This window comes from Meriones unguiculatus, chromosome 16 (genome assembly GCF_030254825.1).
Source record: "Meriones unguiculatus strain TT.TT164.6M chromosome 16, Bangor_MerUng_6.1, whole genome shotgun sequence".
In the NCBI taxonomy this organism is placed as follows: Eukaryota; Metazoa; Chordata; class Mammalia; order Rodentia; family Muridae; genus Meriones; species Meriones unguiculatus.
In genome coordinates, this window is record NC_083363.1 from 40145072 (window position 1) to 40163300 (window position 18229).

The following is an 18229-nucleotide window of genomic DNA, read 5'->3' on the forward strand; positions in this document are numbered from 1 at the left end:
TCTTTAGCCATTTGCCTTCCTTTCAAAAATTGCTTAAAACCAGTGCATTTTAAATGTTCCTAGGCTTTGATCAAGAAGAAATCTGAAAATTACCTTGGGAGGGGTTTGACTACGATAGTTTTATCATCACAAAATGTCTTGGTTCTATATATTTTGCTTTTGTGTAATTGGAGGGATCAGGCGTTTCCCTGTTTTGTACTACCAGAAGCCTTATACTTTATCTGGGGCTGAACACATTATGTTGTGGGAGAAGTTTTTAAAATCACCCACTGCTGCTTGTGATTAGCTGTTTGCTTTTTTCCCCTCTCATACTTCTATAATATAATTGGTATGTGACTAAAGCTGTTACTTTTTTTTAAGGTCTTTCTTAATCTATTTTTTAAAATGATTTACTCTAGAGACAAGGAAGCGCCAGTGTAAAGTTCTTTTTGACTACCTTCCCCAAAATGAGGACGAGCTACAGTTGACAGTGGGTGACATCATCGATGTCAGCGAAGAGGTAAGCACTGTGCATGTGCAGTGAAGCAGCTCCAGGGTGTGCTTCTAGGAGGGGCTCTGTCAGTAGGTAAAACCTTGTCCAATCAGATTGAAAGTCACAGTCTTTTGCTTGTTTTGCTATGCATTATTTATGCATTTGCCTTAAGGAATAAAAATAAACATTTTTAAAGCTTAAAACTAATGTGACTTTCTGCTGGGAGGATAGTTTACCCAAGCCTGGCTACCTGAGTGTCATCCTTGGAACCCATATAAAGGTGGAGAGACAGAACTGACTTCAAAGTTGTCCTGAGACTTCTACATAGACATTGCATGCATACACCCATATCCCCATCCTGTACACACACTCTTATAATAACGCTAAAAAAGAAAATGTTATTTAAATAGCTCCAAACAACCATGAGATTTATCTTTGATTTTAGATTTGTTATTGGCACAAAACAATAACAGAAAAAAATCTTTTTGAATGGTATGAGTGCAATGCAGGAATTGTTTTAAAGTTTTTGTTTAAATTGCTGTATTTAAATGTTAACCAAATATGCTTTTTTCCACAGTTTATATTTTAGAGTGAGATATGAAAATTTTTTTTTTTTTATTTCTTACATCTGCTTTTCTCATTGAAGGAATATTAAAAGTTTTGCCAGGCAGTTGAAGATGCTGTTTTCAAAGACTGCTTTCATAAAATATATTGTAGCAGTAATTGACTTTATGTCATAATTGCTCACTTGTCACTAAGCCTGTGTTAACTTCTAGGATACTTACAGAAGGCAGGTCTGACCTACTCTTTTCTGATGGCAACACCAGTTAGCATTTGTTGAGTCTATGTTAGAATAGTGTTTACATTTATTTCCTTTAAACAGTCTAACAGAGGGAATATTTATTTTCATTTCTCAGAGGTAGAGATTGAATCACATTGCTGTTGTGATACCTAAGCTACCCTAAAATTAGTGGTAAAAACACCTGTTATTATGTTTGTGGGTTGTGTGGCTCAAGTGTATAGATAAGCATGGCAGGGTTGGCTTGTCCTGTGATGTCTGAGTTAGAAGTAGGGCCGATGAGAACCTCCTTAAGAAAACTCCTTTATTCACACCTAATGTCTGATAGCCTTGAGGACTAGAACTACCACTTGGACAGCTATTATTCATCCTTCTTGTTTGGCTTGGAATTGAATGGGAGCATCTGGGTATTTGATCTTAGAATCTGAGCATACTAGATCTAAAATCTGAAATGGACCAGATTCTGAAACATGTTGATGCAATAGTCAAAAAGCTTCAGATATTCAGTGAGGTTAATGTAAATAGTCTTTAGTCTGAAATACACATTGAGTTGAGGGTGTTTACTTTGATTTGCATGGCAGTTTTACAACCATATCAGTAAACAATAAAGTGCTTTTTACAGTCTAGCCTTGAAAATGATAGCTACTCACAAACCACTTAGAAGCTGTCAGGAGTGAAGAGGTAGAACACAGACATTTTCTGTTCTCAGTGGGAGTGGTGTCAAGACAGTATTTGTGGTGTGTGATAACTTACTGAAGCCATCTTCACCTAACTTCACATGTGCCTAAAATGCAGTGGCCTGAATTTGAATGTGGAAACTTGTCTCTGTCTTGAAAGGCCCTCCCTTCCCTTAATGGAGGAGTTGAACCCAGGGTTCTGTGTGTAGTGGGCCCTTGTTTTTTTGAGCCAGAATTGACTGTGTAGCTCAGGCTGGTCTCAAACTCATAGTCTTCCTTTTTACCTCCCGAGCACTGAGATTTTAGGCATGTGCCAACAGGCTAGACCGTGCGTCTTTTGTTTCCTAGACACAGGGACTCATAGTCCAGGCTGGCATTAAGCTGCCGGTCATCCTGTCTCAAAGTCCTCAGTGCTGCACTTGTAGGCATGCCCAGTTCACTATTGCTCTGTGGGAATGAGTGTTCTGTGGCACTGTTCTTCCCAAGAACACTTTAATTAAAAACTTCTAACTAGTTGCTAGTATTTGGAGTTCAAATACTAAACTGACGTTCTTTCTTTGTGTCTCTTACATTTTGTCATACTTAATCCCTTAGCACACTTGGCTCCTAAAATTTTCAATCCTTTATCTTAGTTCTTTCTTCCTTCTCTTTTTCCTTCTTTGAGGCAGGGTTTCGCTTTACTGCCCACGTCCTGGAACTCAAAATTTAGCTTAGTCTGACCTTATACTCAAAGCAATTCTCCTGTCTTAGTATGTTGTATGTAGTATCCCATTTGGTGCTATGGTCAGACATGAGTCATCATGTCTGCTTTAAGTACTAAAACCTCTGAGCTCTTCATGTTTGCTACTTCACTTTGCTATCCCAAATATATTGTATTTTAGCTATTTGTATTTCAGCTGTATTGTCCGTAACCATCATTTATTTTGATGTGACTTTTTTTTCCCACATGCTTTTTATATAGAATATTCTTATTTAGACTTAATATTGGGCTTTTTCGTCATTTGCTTTTAGGAGAGAAGGTTCTGATACTTTGAAGCTTGTGCTCCTTGGACTTAATTCTCACTTTTTTTTAGCACTTATTTTTACATTGTATTATTATTATTAGTTTACTTTTGTTTTTTGAGATAGGTAATCATTATGTAGTTTTTGCTGGCTTAGAACTCACAAAGATTGGCCTGCCTCTTTCTCTTGAATCCTGGGATTAAAAGTGTGCCATTATGCCTGACAGTTCTATTGCATTCTAACTATGTGCTTATTGCTTTCTAAGTTAGATTGTTTTATTAAAGAGCTGGGATCACTGAAGTCTCATAGTCTCCCAACTTAGCTATTTTAGCAAAGGCAAGGAAGGAATTTCTCATGCAATATTTGAAACTCTTCCTGGCAGTAACATCATGGCTTGCACATAATGACTGCCTGTTCCATTAATTATTTACCAAAAGTTGGTTTTCAGGTTGGGCATGGTGCCACATGCCTTTATTCTGGAGGCTGAGACAGGTGGATCTCTGTGAATTTAATACCAGCCTGGCCTACTTAGTAATTTCCAGGACAGTGAGAAAATTTTATATAGAGAAAAGTTTGCTTTCAGTTATAAGGTAGATAACATTGAAAATGATTTATGTAAATGAGATATTTCTAGCTGTGATGTCTCATGTAATGCTGATTAGTAAATGGTGATAGCAATTAGTATACTCTACAAACTTTACTACTACTCACTAAAAAAAAAACCCTTAGCATTCATAGCAGAAACTACATCAGAGAGTAATTACTGAATATTTTTTAATTTGTGGAAATTGAGCAATCTTGTTATTAGTGAGTGTAAGTGATTTGTTAAAGAATTTGATTTATGAGAATATTTCTTTTTGGAGGGAGGTGCTTTTTAGATGAAAATTTCAGGGTTGAAGAGATGGCTCATCAGTTAGAGCACTGTCTGCTTTTCTGGAGGACCTCGGTTCAGTTCTCAGCATTCACATGGCAACTCAAATGCTGACTCCAGTTCCAGGGCATCTCATGCCCTGTTATGGCATCTGGGGCCATGAAATGCATGTGGTGCATACATTTCAGACAAATAAACATTCAGGCAATATCCATACACATGAAATTAACACACTCATAAAACAAAACCAAAATAATGATTTCATACTTGGTTATGTATCACTCCTTAACTAAAAGTGGGAAATAAGATTTTATGACACTTAAATAATATCCTCATAAATGTTTTTACATTTATTATTTTAAAATCTTTAAAATTTTGTATAGGTTGTGAGTTTGTGTGCAGGTTTGTACATGTGTATGCAGGTGCCTGAGGTGGCTAGAGGTGTCAGTCTGACCCCCAAGAACTGGATGGTTGTGAGCTGTCTGATATGGGTGCTGGGAATTTAACTGATTCTCTGCATTCTTAACTCCTGAGTGTGCACTATAAAACTGTCCAAACAAAAAACTTAAGTAAATAATATATTTATAAAGCAAGGCTGAGGTACTAAACTTTGCCCAAACAAAAAATTTTTAACTAAATAATATGCTCTATTAATAAAGCAAGGCTCAGTAACGTGTGCGTGCCATTCCAGTCAGGAGCTATGTACTTTCTCAGTTATGCATTTTACTGTATTAGATGTCTCTTTAATAGGAAGTATTTTCTTCATATGTTGTAACTGATTGTAGGTTCTCATTGTAAACATTGCAAATTCAAGCAATATAAGTAATCCCATTACGACTGATCTAGGATTAATTCAGAAGCATTAGATTTTGTCCACTTAAAATATATTCCCCCGTGTGTTTCCTTTCTTTTAAAATGCTTGTTTTGCATCATTTAGTATTTGCTCATTTACTTTTACAGCTCAATCTTTTTATAGAGTGAAGATTTCACTTAAAAGAATTTTACTACTTTTGAGCTGTGAACTTTTTCAGGTAGAAGAAGGCTGGTGGAGTGGAACCCTGAACAATAAGTTGGGACTGTTCCCCTCAAACTTTGTGAAAGAATTAGAGCTCACAGATGATGGTGAAGCTCACGACGGTCAGGATGAATCAGGTCAGTGAAGATTCTTTGGAAAGACTTGACTATGACTTTATCTTTTGGAATTGGGTATTTAGTTAGTTTCAGAAAAAGTATTTTTAAAAAGCAAAGTGTAGTGGGGATTAAGAGGGAAAAAAAAATACCTGGTCAGGTATTCTTTTCCCCTGATTTCTGTTTCACCCTATTGCTTATCTCTTCTCTTTGAATTGCTGAGTTTGCAAATGGCCTGGTGTAATAATTGAGAAAATTTAGAAAAGCAATTTTGGGGCTGGAGAAATGCCTTAACAACCAGCTTAAGAGTACTGACTATTCTTTGAAAGGTCCCAGTTTCAATTCCTAGCGCCCACGTGGCAGATCAAAATTGTCACTCTAAGACCTGACACCTTTACACAGACCTACATGAAGGCAAAATACCAATGCGCATAAAATAAAAATAAATTATTTAAAAAAAAAGAGAGATGGGACACACAAAATGTATTTCATGCACAAACATTATAGAATAGTAATCTTACTTTTATTTTCTGTATTCATATGCCAAATTGTTTTCTCTGTAGCCAAGTGCATCTTTTGAAGCATTTTGTTTGTCTGCATGTTTTTTTCTGAGACAGGGCCTTACTATAGTCCAGGTTGGCTATCATCCTGCTTAAGCCTCCTAGATGCTGAGATTGTGGCATGTGCTAGAAATGTTTCTTTAAAAGAGCCCACATCTACCCATTGTTAACAGTGCACCATGTGCTGTTATTCTTTATATTTGTGCTTTAAAAATCCTGTATATCTTTTGAGAACAAGAGTAGTTTTATAGTTACATTGTTATATTTACACTTTATATTGATAGTATTGTTTCACACATAGTTCATCTACAGACTTCTTTAATTGTCCTATTATGTTTTTGTAATGATTTTTTTAAATTTTCTTCTGGTCTTAGGAGTATACATAGTATTTCTTATCTTTAGGCCAGTTCCTTTATCTTCTGTCCTCTTTTCTGGGCATTTAGACTTTTGTAGAATGTAGACCAGTCGCTTTTTTTTTTTTTTTCTTGAATGGATTCAGTGCACCGTTGTTCATTTAGTGTTTGGGGGACTTAGGTTTTATGGTTCCCCACAGATATAAATATCAGAGGATTCTACAATTTCTTTCTAAAGTGGCATAGAGTTTGGATATAATTTAGGCACATCTGATGGTATATGTTAAATAATTTCGAGTTTTACTTACCTGTGTTAGGGTTTTTATTGCTATAAAGAGACAACATGACCATAGCAGCTGTTATAAAGAAAAACATTTAATTGAGGCTGGCTTACAGTTTTAGAGGGTTAGTCTATTATTGTCATGGTAGGAAGCCTGGTGGCATCCAGGCAGACATGGTCCTGGAAAAGGAGCTGTGACATTCCCTAGCGACACACCTCCATCAAAGCCATCCCTCCTAATAGTGCCACTCCTTATGGGCACACTTTCAAACACATGAGTCTTGGGGGGCATTCCTAGTCAGACCACCACAATACCTAAAACCATGTAAATAGTTGTTGTACTTATAAGAGAAAATGTGAGTAAAGATGTAGCCACCGTATACCTGGCCATATTTCCACTTGGTTTAATCTGGATGCAGAATAGTTGGGTATGGAATTTTCATGGATATTGTGACCTCACTGTTTTTGCTTGGAAGGCTCTTTGAATTATTCTGGTGACTTCTTGTCTGATTTAGGAGTCTCTTATTAATCAATTCATTTTTGATGCCTTTTCTAATTGCTGTATATAAAAAAAGCAAAAGCCTCCAATCCCTTAGCTTTAATTACTATCACTTTGATTTTCTTTTCAAGCAGAATTTACTTTTCCTTATTTATAAATGTGTTTGTGTGTGTGTGTCTGGGGTTAAATTACTTATTAGAGTATATAAATTTTTGTTCACTGCCAAATATCTATTTTGTGGAATAACCCAATGAATGAAAAAAAATATTATTTTTTGGGATATATGCAACTTTTCAAGCACTTTAGAAAGTGAAACTTTTAACTTTTGAGAGTGTTGGTATCATTCTTATCATTCTTTAAAGGTAATTGGAACTCCTGATTATGCACTGAGGAGAAAGATTAGAGTTGGGCTTCTGTTGGTTTCTTCTATACTGTTTTATGTGTGGATGGCATGGACAGGAATTAGGTACTAGGCATTTCTTAGTATGGCAGCCCTGTTTGCCTGTTAGATTCTAATATCCCTCAGTCTGGATTGAGATTTCAGAGCAGTGATAGCAGAGTCCATTTACATTTCAGTGAAGGCATATTAAAGCTGAAATCTAATAGTCAAAGACAGAAAGGAAATCCTACATATAAATACTACTATTCATTAATTTAAAATCTGTAGTTTGTTTACTTTTACTATTCTGAGCACTTGAACAACATTCTGTGCCATATTCTGGAAATTCGGTGATTAATAACAAAGCAACCCCCCCCCTTCCAACTTTGAAGCTTTTTCTGCATTCAGAGTAAAAGGCTGTTTATTAAATAAGTCAAAGTTAAAGTAATTTGACATGAAAATTATTTTTAACAAGAAGCTTCAGAGTACTCTAGATAAGTATGTAAGAAGGGCAAAACTTTTTGCAGAAGTCATATATTAAGATACTATATAGGCAGTACCTCAGCATACTTGAAGTAGAGTGAAGAAAAACAGGTTTTTCAGATCTTGAAAGGCTTCATTTTAGAGTAATTTTTGGATTATATAGTTGAAAGTGTTAAGTGTTAATGATGGAGAAACTCAGGCTTCAGACTTTAAAAACACTAAATCACAGAGAAGGCATGGAGTGGAGTATAATGATCAAAAAAATTTTTAAACTTTAACTTTTAACTTTTTAACTTTTGGGTTATTTTGGTTGCAAGCAGTGTGAGGAGTCCACTGAAGAAGAGTGGGTGGGAGATGAGACTATTTTGGTGATTTAGGTAGAGAGTATTTGTCTGTGCTAGAAGAATGCTGTGGTGATGGAGAGACGTGGGTAGAATAGGCGAGCTACATAGATGCTTTATGAACTGTGACCTAGTGATGATGAGATATGGAGGGTGACTGAGGAAGAGGGTTCAGAGATTACCAGGAAGTCCTTGGGTTAATGCAGATACTGTTGGAGACAGGTTTAAATTGGTAGAGATGGTTAGAGTTCTGCTAGAGAATATGGGAATATTCAAGTGAAGATAATCAAAGTACTTTCCCTTCCTCTCTTCCTCTCTATCCCTCTACTCCTTCACATGCATATACACAAACACAAGAAGGTGTGGGACTATCTTTAGAAGCTTCTAGACTATTGTAAGGTTAATGGTAAACTGAATTGCTTTTAATTATGTTTTCATCAGGTGCTTCCTGAATTACTACTTTTTAACACCCAGTGAAATTCGTGACTTCCTTGTTAATTTTTCAACAAAGGATCACATTTGGGATTTTAAAAAGTTGTTTCTTGTCATGACATGAAGGCACAAAATGTGAAGTAACGTTTGCTGTAAACATTTAATGAAAGAAAGAAACAGATTTTAGGTAAATAGTGAGATACGTATATTCAGTAACTGTTAGTCTACACCCGAGCGGTGGCAGAGGTATATTAAAAGTTGTTAAAACGGAAGGCTAGTAAGTAGTGGGACAACCAAGGTGAGAAAAAGAGAAGAGGAATAAAAACTAAAGGAGTAAAGAAAAAACAAGTAGCAAGTTAACAAATGTAAACACACTAATTATGTTAAATAGAAATGGTCTGAAAATTGAAAGGCCAAGATTGCCAAGCTGGTAAATATACTGTCAGTGCCTCAAAACAGGTTACAAGAAATATAGAACCTGATATTGTGTGTACAACATACTAAATCTAGGATGGTTATATATACCAAAGGGTCCTTCAGGAAAACAAAACAAAACTACTGTGAAGCTTTTTTTTTTTTTTTTTTTTTTTTAAATAGCAAAAGCTCTTTGCTGAACTAATCCACTCCTGCAAATCCTAACACTAGTGTTAATCCTTCCCCTTGTGGTCACGAATCACTCATCTCTTAGTGGTTGCCACCTCCTAAATGTTCCTTCACCTTTCAGTTCTATTTGTATCGGGGACCAGACTTGAAGCACATGAAGCTTTAGGAGATAAACCATATCTAAGCTTGCTAAGACTCTCTTGTGTTAGTTTCTTGAGCTTCTTAGTCATGTAGATTAAATATACCTGGAAGAGTCACTGTTGTATTCAGCACATCAACAAAAGCCATTGTAAAGTCCATCCTGCTCTAGGATTGTTGAGCGCCATGTTATTTATCTTACTGACCACCACCACCTCCTCTTCTTCCTTCTCCTCTTTTTTCTCCCCCTCCACTCCTCCTCTTTTAATTAGAAACTATAAGGTATAGATATTGTAAAAAGGGATGCAAAGATTTTTATAATTATGGTGTCATTCTTCAAAAACAAATTACTCATTTAGAAATAGCTTTGACTGGCCCTACCTCACCTTTGCCGTCTCCGGGGAATGGAAGTGAAACTGCTCCTGGATCAGTCACACAGCCAAAGAAAATTCGAGGAATTGGATTTGGAGATATTTTTAAAGAAGGCTCTGTGAAGCTCAAGACAAGAACATCCAGTAGTGAAGCCGAAGAGAAAAAACCAGAAAAGGTGTGGTAGTTGGGCTCTATTACTATAATGTATTCTGACCAAAACTGACTTGGAGGAAGGGAAGACATTGTTCGGCTCACACCAACCAGGGCAGGACCCAAGCAGGCATACAGGCAGGAAATATGGCATAAAGCTGCTTACTGGCTTTCCCAGCAGGGCTGGTCGGTTTCATATCAGTCAGCAATCAGAAAATGATTCACAGACATGACCCACAGGCCTGTCTGATGCAGGCAATTGCTCAGTTAAGCTCACCTTCTTAGGTGACTCTAGTTTTGTGTTAAGTTGATAAAACTGACCATCACAGGTTGTTATAGTGAACTTAATTTTGGTCCTATTTCATTTAGCATTTTTGGGGTGAGGGTGTTGGATTTTTGTTTGTTTGTATGCTTTATTGAGATGAGGATTCCTGTAACCCAGACTAGCCAGGACCTCAAGATCCTCCTGGTATCACTTCCCTCATCACTAAGCAGTTTTTAAGATGTAAAAGTTTGAAAGTCTGTTAATTCCCTTTTGGAGGTAATGGGAACTTAAGAATGAGACTTTTGGGAAACTTCTCCTGAAATTTGTAATGATTAATAATTGGGTTTCAGTGTCATACAGTCAGGGTACTTATTAATTGATAAATTCAGGATAGGCTTTTTTTTAGTGGTAGCCATAGGGTTTTTAGTTATAAAAGTGAGTATAAATTCTTTTCACCCTTTAAAGCTAAATATTTGTTATTTTTCTTTTTAATGTAATAGATACCAAAAATTGAGCGATTTTTTAAAGTGAATTTGAAATAAAATATTGAATTACTTAACTTTCTTTTTTTTTTAAATTTTTTGAGGCAATACTCGTATATGAAGCTCTCAAAAAATACATTGTATACATGTAAGAAATTCTCAGATAGTAGATAAGTAGGATTAATTTAAAAATAAAATCTCTTTTATTTTAAGGTTTAGAGTCATTAAGAATACATATTTGTAGGTTCAGACTTGGGCTCCAGGACTAAAATTACTGTTTTGATGGGTTAGCTGCTTCTGAATGTAAAAAGGAAGAATGATAATCTCTACTTGATACAGAAGGTTATTAGGATTAAGTTTCAGTATGCACATATGGACTATGTAACTATAAAGTGGTTATTTTAGAAATTTTTTTATTAAATCATAATGTGAATACCAGAATATATTTATTATTTTTAGATAGTTTTAAAAATTAGTGCCTATTGGGAATGGAGGGATGGCTTAGTGGTTAAGAGCAGTGTCTGCTCTCTAGAAGACCTGGGTTAGGTTTCGAGCATCTGCATGGTGACTCAAAACCCTCTCTAACTCCAGTCCCAGGTAATTTTTAGTAGCTATTATTTGACAAACTTTTGAGATTATTAGTTTTTTAGTTGTTGAGTTTTAAGTCAGGTTACTAGCTTGACTGTAAGGACCACTAGGGAGGGCTGGACAAGTGTATAGGAAAACTTGTTTAAATAGCATTAAGATTGGGCTGGAGACATAGCCCAGCAGTTAAGAATACATATTGCTCTTGTGGAGGACTAGAGTCTGGCTCCTAATATCCATGTCAGGTTACTTAAAACCACCCGTAACTCCACCTCCTGGTATCAACACCATCTTTTGGCCTTCATGGGCAACTGAATTCACATACTTTTAAAATTAAAGTAAAATCTTAAAAATTTTTTCCTTAAACTTACTTATTTTTGTTTTCTCTCTCTGTGTGTGTTTTGCCTACTTTTATATGTAGGCATACATGTGTGCCTAGTACCTGCCTTGGAGGGCAGAAAGGGGTTGGATCCTCTGAAACTGGGGTTACACATGGTGGTGAGCTGGTGGTGATGGGAATTGAAGCTGGGTTCTCTGGAAGAGCAACAAGTGCTCTTAACAACTGAGCCATCTCCTTACTCCTCAGAAAGTAAAATGTTTTTAAAAAGCATATTATGTTTATTTTTAACCTAAGCTAGTTGATGCTCTCTTTTTCTCTTCTCGCACTTAATCCTGCAGCCACTGGGATCTAGATCCCAGAATGTGGAGCTAACCAAGACAGACATTGATGGCAAGATTAAAGGTAAGTTCTAAAATAACCCACCATCATATAAATATGCTTTTATATTACTAACTCATTAGAAGAACTTGTTGCATGTGCTAGTTCAAGGCCTACTGGATAAAAGCACACAAGGTTGAGAATTCTTCTGTGCTGTGTTCATTTTAGAATCTCTCTGAAGTTAAATCCATGCCTAGTCCATATCAGACACTGAAAAATATTTGAATGATATGAAATTTTTTCTAACATTGAGTATAAGTTTTCAAATTACACATTTAATCTTTAATAGCTTAATGAGTATATTACTTTACATAGAGGCTTAATAAGTATCTGTTGCATCAGTCAATTTGTATGAGTCACAATATTTGTATTCTTTATTTCAGCTAAGGAATATTGTAGAACATTATTTGCCTATGAAGGAGCCAATGAAGATGAACTTAGTTTTAAAGAAGGGGAGATAATCCATTTGATAAGTAAGGTAAGGTATTTTTTTTTTTTTTTAGTGGATCACCATTCTTTTGCATTACCTATAGAGTATTACCTTCAGGTGGGCTGGAGCTTTATCTTATTTTTGGGTTCTGGGAATCTGGAATGTAAATACAAGCTCATAAAGTGATTTGTTTTAAAGTGTTTATTGTTTGTATTATTTATGATTGATATATTAAAAACCAGTTTCAGGGTGCTAGAGAGATGGCTTAGCAGTTAAGAGTGCTTGTTTTTACAGAGGATCAGGGTTCAGCTTCCAGCCCGAACATGTTGGCTTAGTTCCAGGGGATCAGACCCCCTCTTTTGAGTTCTGCAGGCATTAGAAATGCATGTGCTCATTCACACATGCAGGCAAAATACTCAAACACTTAAAATAGTAAATCTGGAAAAGAAATGATCTGTGATCACATTGCTTATTTTATTCCTTTATTAACTCCTAGAATTAGGTTGTTCATTAGGTTGTTCAAGAGGTCATTAGCCTCATCTTCCTGTGGGAAACGGTGAATCTGTTTATGTTGGGGGTGGGGCGGTACATGTGTCGTGTAGATGGAAGTCCAAGGACAACCTGTGGAGTTCTCTCCTTCCACACTGTGGGTCCCTAGGTTTGAACTCAGGTTATCAGGCTTGATGGTAACCACCTCTACTTGCTGAGCCGTCCCTCCAGCCTTCGTACACTTGTTTTAAAGGAAGAAATTACTGTTTAAATTAGAACAAATTCTATATAAAAGAATGTTATAATAATAACTACATTTGAGTGAGTAATAAATACTTTTACTATAACCTTGTGGTGTATTTTGCTTTGAAGTTCATCTTACTGTTTTAAGTTAACCTACTATTTGGTTCAGTGTATGTGTTTTGTTTTTTTTTTTTGAAATATATTTTGTTGTGTGCATTTTAAATATATGTATTCTGAATACATAATAAAACTAATATATCCAGTATCTCACATAGCTCCCACATGTTAGATAAAGCAGCTACAGTCTACTTACTTAATGTCACCTCTGTATGCAATTTTTAATATTTGTAGAGTTTAGACTGATAGTATTTTATGCAAGTGGTAATTAAGAGTACTAATTTCTGAAGCTGCTAGATAAGAAAATTTTTAGTATATACATATAAAATGTTCTGATTCTCCTTATCTATTTTTTTTCTTCTTTGCTTCCCTTGTTTCCATGAGATTACATTTTAAAATTGACTTATTTTAAAACATTAAACTCAGGTTTTTTGTTGTTTTTTTTATAGATTTATACAGCATTCTGTGTGCACATGTGCCTATGAACCAGAAGAGTGCACCAGATCTTCTTATAAATGCTTGTGAGCCACCATGTGGTTGCTGGGAATTGAACTCAGGACCTTTGGAAGAACAGGCAGTGTTCTTAACCTCTGAGCTACCTCTCTAGCCCCTTAAACTCAGTTTTTTGTTTCTTTGGTTGTTTGTTTTTTATCTTTGTTTGTTTTTGTTTTTGGTGGAGTCTCACTCTGACTGGCATAAATTCGCCACGTTAGACAGGCTGCCCTCAAAGTCAGATGTCTGTGAGTGTTAGCCTTCTGGGATTTAAGGGTATAGACACACACATATTAAAAAGGTAGTATGGGGTGCATATTGTTTTCTAGGAAAACTTTACTATTTGTTTAGGTTGCCCACCCCAGCGCATGACTTTTAAAGCTTAGTGGGATTCATCACTTTCCTAGCTCAGTATATACTTTCTCCTCATTTAATGATAACTCCTAGCTCATGCCTGCAGAGGTAGGAACGTGAGGATGCTAAGTATAAGGCAGCCTGTGCTACCTGGTAAGGACCCCATCACACACCACAAAGGTAAAATGTGCACCTTCCATTAGTGACTGTTTGGGTTTTGTTTTAGGAGACGGGAGAAGCAGGCTGGTGGAAGGGTGAACTTAACGGGAAAGAAGGAGTGTTTCCAGATAACTTTGCTGTTCTGATAAATGAACTAGATAAAGACTTTCCAGTAAGTCTGTTTGTTTTTTAATGATAATACTTTTGTTTTTGCCAATTTTTTTTCAAAAAATAGCATTTTTCATTGCTACTGAATGAATTGTGTAGTTTCAGAAATTGTACATTTAAGTAAAATTTGGTTTGCCATGAAACATTATTATATTTTATTCTTGATATCAATTATATATACTGAGAACCAGCTTTGTTGCCCTTTCTGACTTAGAAAAAAACTGGCTTTAGATAAGTTGAATAAATTTTTAATTTTCTGAATGAAATTATTTAATGTTAATGAAAAGTGTCAGTTTATTTAAAGGTACTGTGAAACTGGGTTCTTGCTTTCTTATGCATGTAATAGTATATTAACTCCCAGAGACAAAACACTGAGACTGAGTCGGTCACTACTAAATCTTTTGCCCTTTGGTTCCTTGACACATTCTCTGCATACTAGGCTACCTGAATTCACAAATTAGAAGGCAAAGCAATTAGATGTCCACAGCAGAATAGGCTGTCATCTTCCGCTCAAGGCTATGCACAACACACTAATCCTTGTAGTCTTTAATTAAGTAAATTATTGGCAATTTATAGAAGCTTAGGCTGTCTGAGTTCCTTTGCTACGCTGCATTCAGTTTTGATTCAGCCTCCAGTCTACTTTTTTTCTTTTCTTAATGAGCACTGTTTTTTTCTGCTTTTACTATATTTCTTATTAGTTATTCTTAATTTGATGCAACTTAATTAAAAATGTTAGAAACTTTTTAAGACACTAAATTAAGTCTAAAAGTAAATTGAATGCTTACATATCGGGGTGGGGGGAAGGAGGCCTTTGCCTTTAACTGTATCTGTGAGAGTTCTTCAGACTTAAGAACGAATGCTAGTTCTGTCTCATGGTTTTCTTTTTGTCTTTTAATTTCTCTTATGTACTTTAAGCTTTTCTTTAACTTACTCTTTCACAGTTTTGTACATTCAATATACTTTTATTATATTCTCCTTCCTCTGTTAGCCTTCTGTGTCACATCCTCTGTCACCAACCCCTTTTCCTTTTTAACAAGCTCTTTTATTTTCATGTTGTTATTTTCATTTTTGTTTGTAACCAACTGTATTTAATTAGAATTGATTGTGAATGGCTGTTTATTTACTAGAGCCTTGAGCAAGGGCAGATTACCAGTGGCTCCACCGAAGAGGAGTGACACCTCGTCCCTGGGATCCATTAACTGTCTCTAGCTCCTTGTGGGGAGAAGGGTGGGGCCTCTGATTTCTCTTCAATGCATGATGAAATGCCCATGGGCTCAGCCTTATGTAAATAACCACTGCTGGTTTGAGTTCATGGACGTAATCCATCTCATATCCAAAAAACAGCTCTTCACAGCACTCCTTCCCATGTCTTGTCTCTTACATTCTTTCTTTCTCTACCTACTTGTATGATGTTTCCAAGCCTTGGTAGAGATGACACACGTAGACAACTTAGTACTAAGTGCTGAAAAGTAGTTTCTTCTCAGCACTTTATCTTGCTTGAGTCTCTGCATTATCTATAGCTTGATGAAAGCATAAACTGCTTTTATGAAGGCAGAGAGCAGCACTGTGAGTATAAATATAAACACTTAAAAGGCAGTGTTATGTCATGCCCATGTAGAAGACCTCAGTAGTAGTTTCTCCATTGGGGCCTGTGAACTCCCCCTCCATGTGCTTTTCACCAGGTTTATAAGTACAGGCATGAGGCTCTGGTAGAGCAGACATACATACAAGTAAACGGTGTTTGATGCTTTCATTGCAGTCATGCCATGAGTGGACGTGTGGGTACAAAGCCTTACGTTGCCCTGGGTCCTCACCCACTCTAGTTCTCTCTACCTGAGCTGTGAAGAAGGGCAAATTGATGTTTCAAAATCTAAAACTAATTTGATAAAGATGAAAAAAATTTGTTCACCAAGACTTTTTGACTTTACCCAATTAGTTGATTTTTTTTTTTTTTTTAAGTATATGACTAACTTTTGATCAGGAATCTGTTTGGAAGTAATTATTTTTCTCAAATGACCTTTTCCAGAGTTGTTAGGTTTTTAGTATTTTTGGCAAGAATAAAAATTATAAACAATATAATTTAGATTAATTTATTGGAACTTTAAATAGTTAATCAATTCTAACCTTTCCCTCCTTCGCAGAAACCAAAGAAGCCACCTCCTCCTGCAAAGGGTCCAGGTTTGTAAAAAAAAAAAAAAAATGCATTGTTTAGTTTGTTATTTTTTTACATTTTTCAGTTATAAAAAATAAGGTTTAACGTAAATATTTAATTTTAGTAGCAAAATCAATTAAAATGAATATGAAGATATTTTAGAGCTATACAAATTAAATGTTCAATGGCATTGTTCATCATTATTTTCAAAAGTACAAATGATATAAAATAAAGATCCTAGTCAGGCATGGTGGTGCATATCTGTAATCCCTGCACTTTCAGGATTGTGAATTCAGGTCAGCCTGGGCTGTATGTTTTGAAACCTGTCTCAAAATAAAATGAGGATCTTAGAGATAATTTGGGTACTTTAGTAATAGGAATATTGAATAAATATAACTAATCAGGTTTAAGCCTGTTTTAGAATGACTTGGCTGGCTGAAATATTTACTTAACTTTTAAAAATTATGTGAATGGTTGTTTTGCCTGTATATATGTCCGTACCATGTGTATGCACTGCCCATGGAGACTAGAAGAGGGCACCAGGTCTACGCTTGGGTGTAAGAGCTGCCACACTGGTGTGAGAATGGAACCCAGAGTCTTCTGGTGGAGCAGCCAGTGCAGTTAACTGCTGAGTCACCAGCCCCTCCCCTGCTCAGTGTTTTATTTATTTTTTTGTTTTGTTTTTGTTTGCTGTTGTTTTGAGAGAGGGTATCACTATGTAGATCTAGTTTAGTCTGGAGCTCTCTCTGTAGGCCACATTGACCTAACTCAGAGAGATCTGCCTGCCTCAGCCTCCCCAGTGCTGGGATTAGAGGTGTGTGTCATGATACCTGGCTCCGCACTTCAGTTTTTTATTCCTGTGTTTATTTTGAACAAATGCTTCTTCATGCAAAGTATTCCTAGATACCTAAGAACATTTGGATGTTTTGTGCATTTCTTCTTTTTGTTTCAGGTTTTTGTTTGCTTTTGGTTTTTTGAGACAGGAGCTCACTGTGTAGCTGAAGGTAAACCCTGAGCTAGCCAACTAGATAGCTCATGGTAGCCTCAAACTTATGATTTTCTGCCTCTACCCCCTGAGTGCCAGAATTTCAGGTGTGTTACAATCATGCCATCCTATCATATGGCTTTGCAACTGAAATAAAATGGAATCTTACGTGTATCGATGCACTCGTAAGATGAATGTGCCAAATCAAGGAACATTAATGGTGTTAATCCAAGTACAGATGAAACTAATTTGATTTCTGTTATTTTATTGAGCGCCAGGAATTACTATCTTTTTGTTCTTTTCCTGTATATTATTTTTTAAAGTAAGTATTCACTTCCTTCCCCACCTTCCAGCTCCAAAGCCTGACTTGTTAGCTGCAGAGAAGAAAGTTTTTCCTCTAAAAGCTGAAGAAAAAGGTAAGTCTGCCCTTTTCCAACAAATCCTTTCTTTAATTGTCTCTTAAACATGACAACCACAGTAGATCATTCTTCTTTATGTACTTTTTGATACTTACTTTGCACTGTTAAGAGTTTTTGAATAATGAGGATTGTGTCAATGAAATTAAACCTTTCATCATGCTGATAATTTATATTTTTTTAAAAATTAAATGAATCCTTCAGTAAGATGTGGTATTATTTCATATCATGTATAAAAAACTAGATACTAAGCCACCACACCTTTAATCCCAGCACTCCGGTAGGCAGAAGGCAGGCAGATCTCTTTGAGTTCAAGGCCAGCCTTGTCTACAGAGTTGGTCTAGAACAGCCAAGGCTACAAAGAGGAACCCTGTCTCGAAAAACTAAAAACACCAAAACAAAACAAAAACCTAGATACTAGATAATCAACTTGTTTTTTTTTTTTTAATGGTGATTTGGTGAAAATAAATTTTAAAAATTCTTGATAATTTAACTGTGGAGATTGCTAGGTATTCTTTAACCCCATTGTGTATGAACTTGGAAAGTTTTTCCTAGATACCATGTATTTTGTCAAAACATTTTAATTGCTGTTAAATTTAAGGAAGTCATAACTTCTTCTGTATAAAAAGATCTGT

General features: G+C 35.9%; 1 protein-coding gene across 1 annotated transcript in view; it reads left to right on the forward strand.

Annotated features, from left to right (window-relative positions):
- The window catches only part of Cd2ap (CD2 associated protein), a 66393-nt gene that overhangs the window by 23919 nt on the left and 24245 nt on the right, over nt 1-18229 (forward strand). Inside the window, exons 4-11 of the mRNA XM_021650413.2 lie at nt 399-499; nt 4853-4973; nt 9377-9564; nt 11550-11613; nt 11973-12067; nt 13941-14045; nt 16183-16219; nt 17532-17594. Coding sequence (XP_021506088.1) covers nt 399-499; nt 4853-4973; nt 9377-9564; nt 11550-11613; nt 11973-12067; nt 13941-14045; nt 16183-16219; nt 17532-17594 — 774 coding nt within the window. The remainder of the gene's footprint in view (nt 1-398; nt 500-4852; nt 4974-9376; nt 9565-11549; nt 11614-11972; nt 12068-13940; nt 14046-16182; nt 16220-17531; nt 17595-18229) is intronic.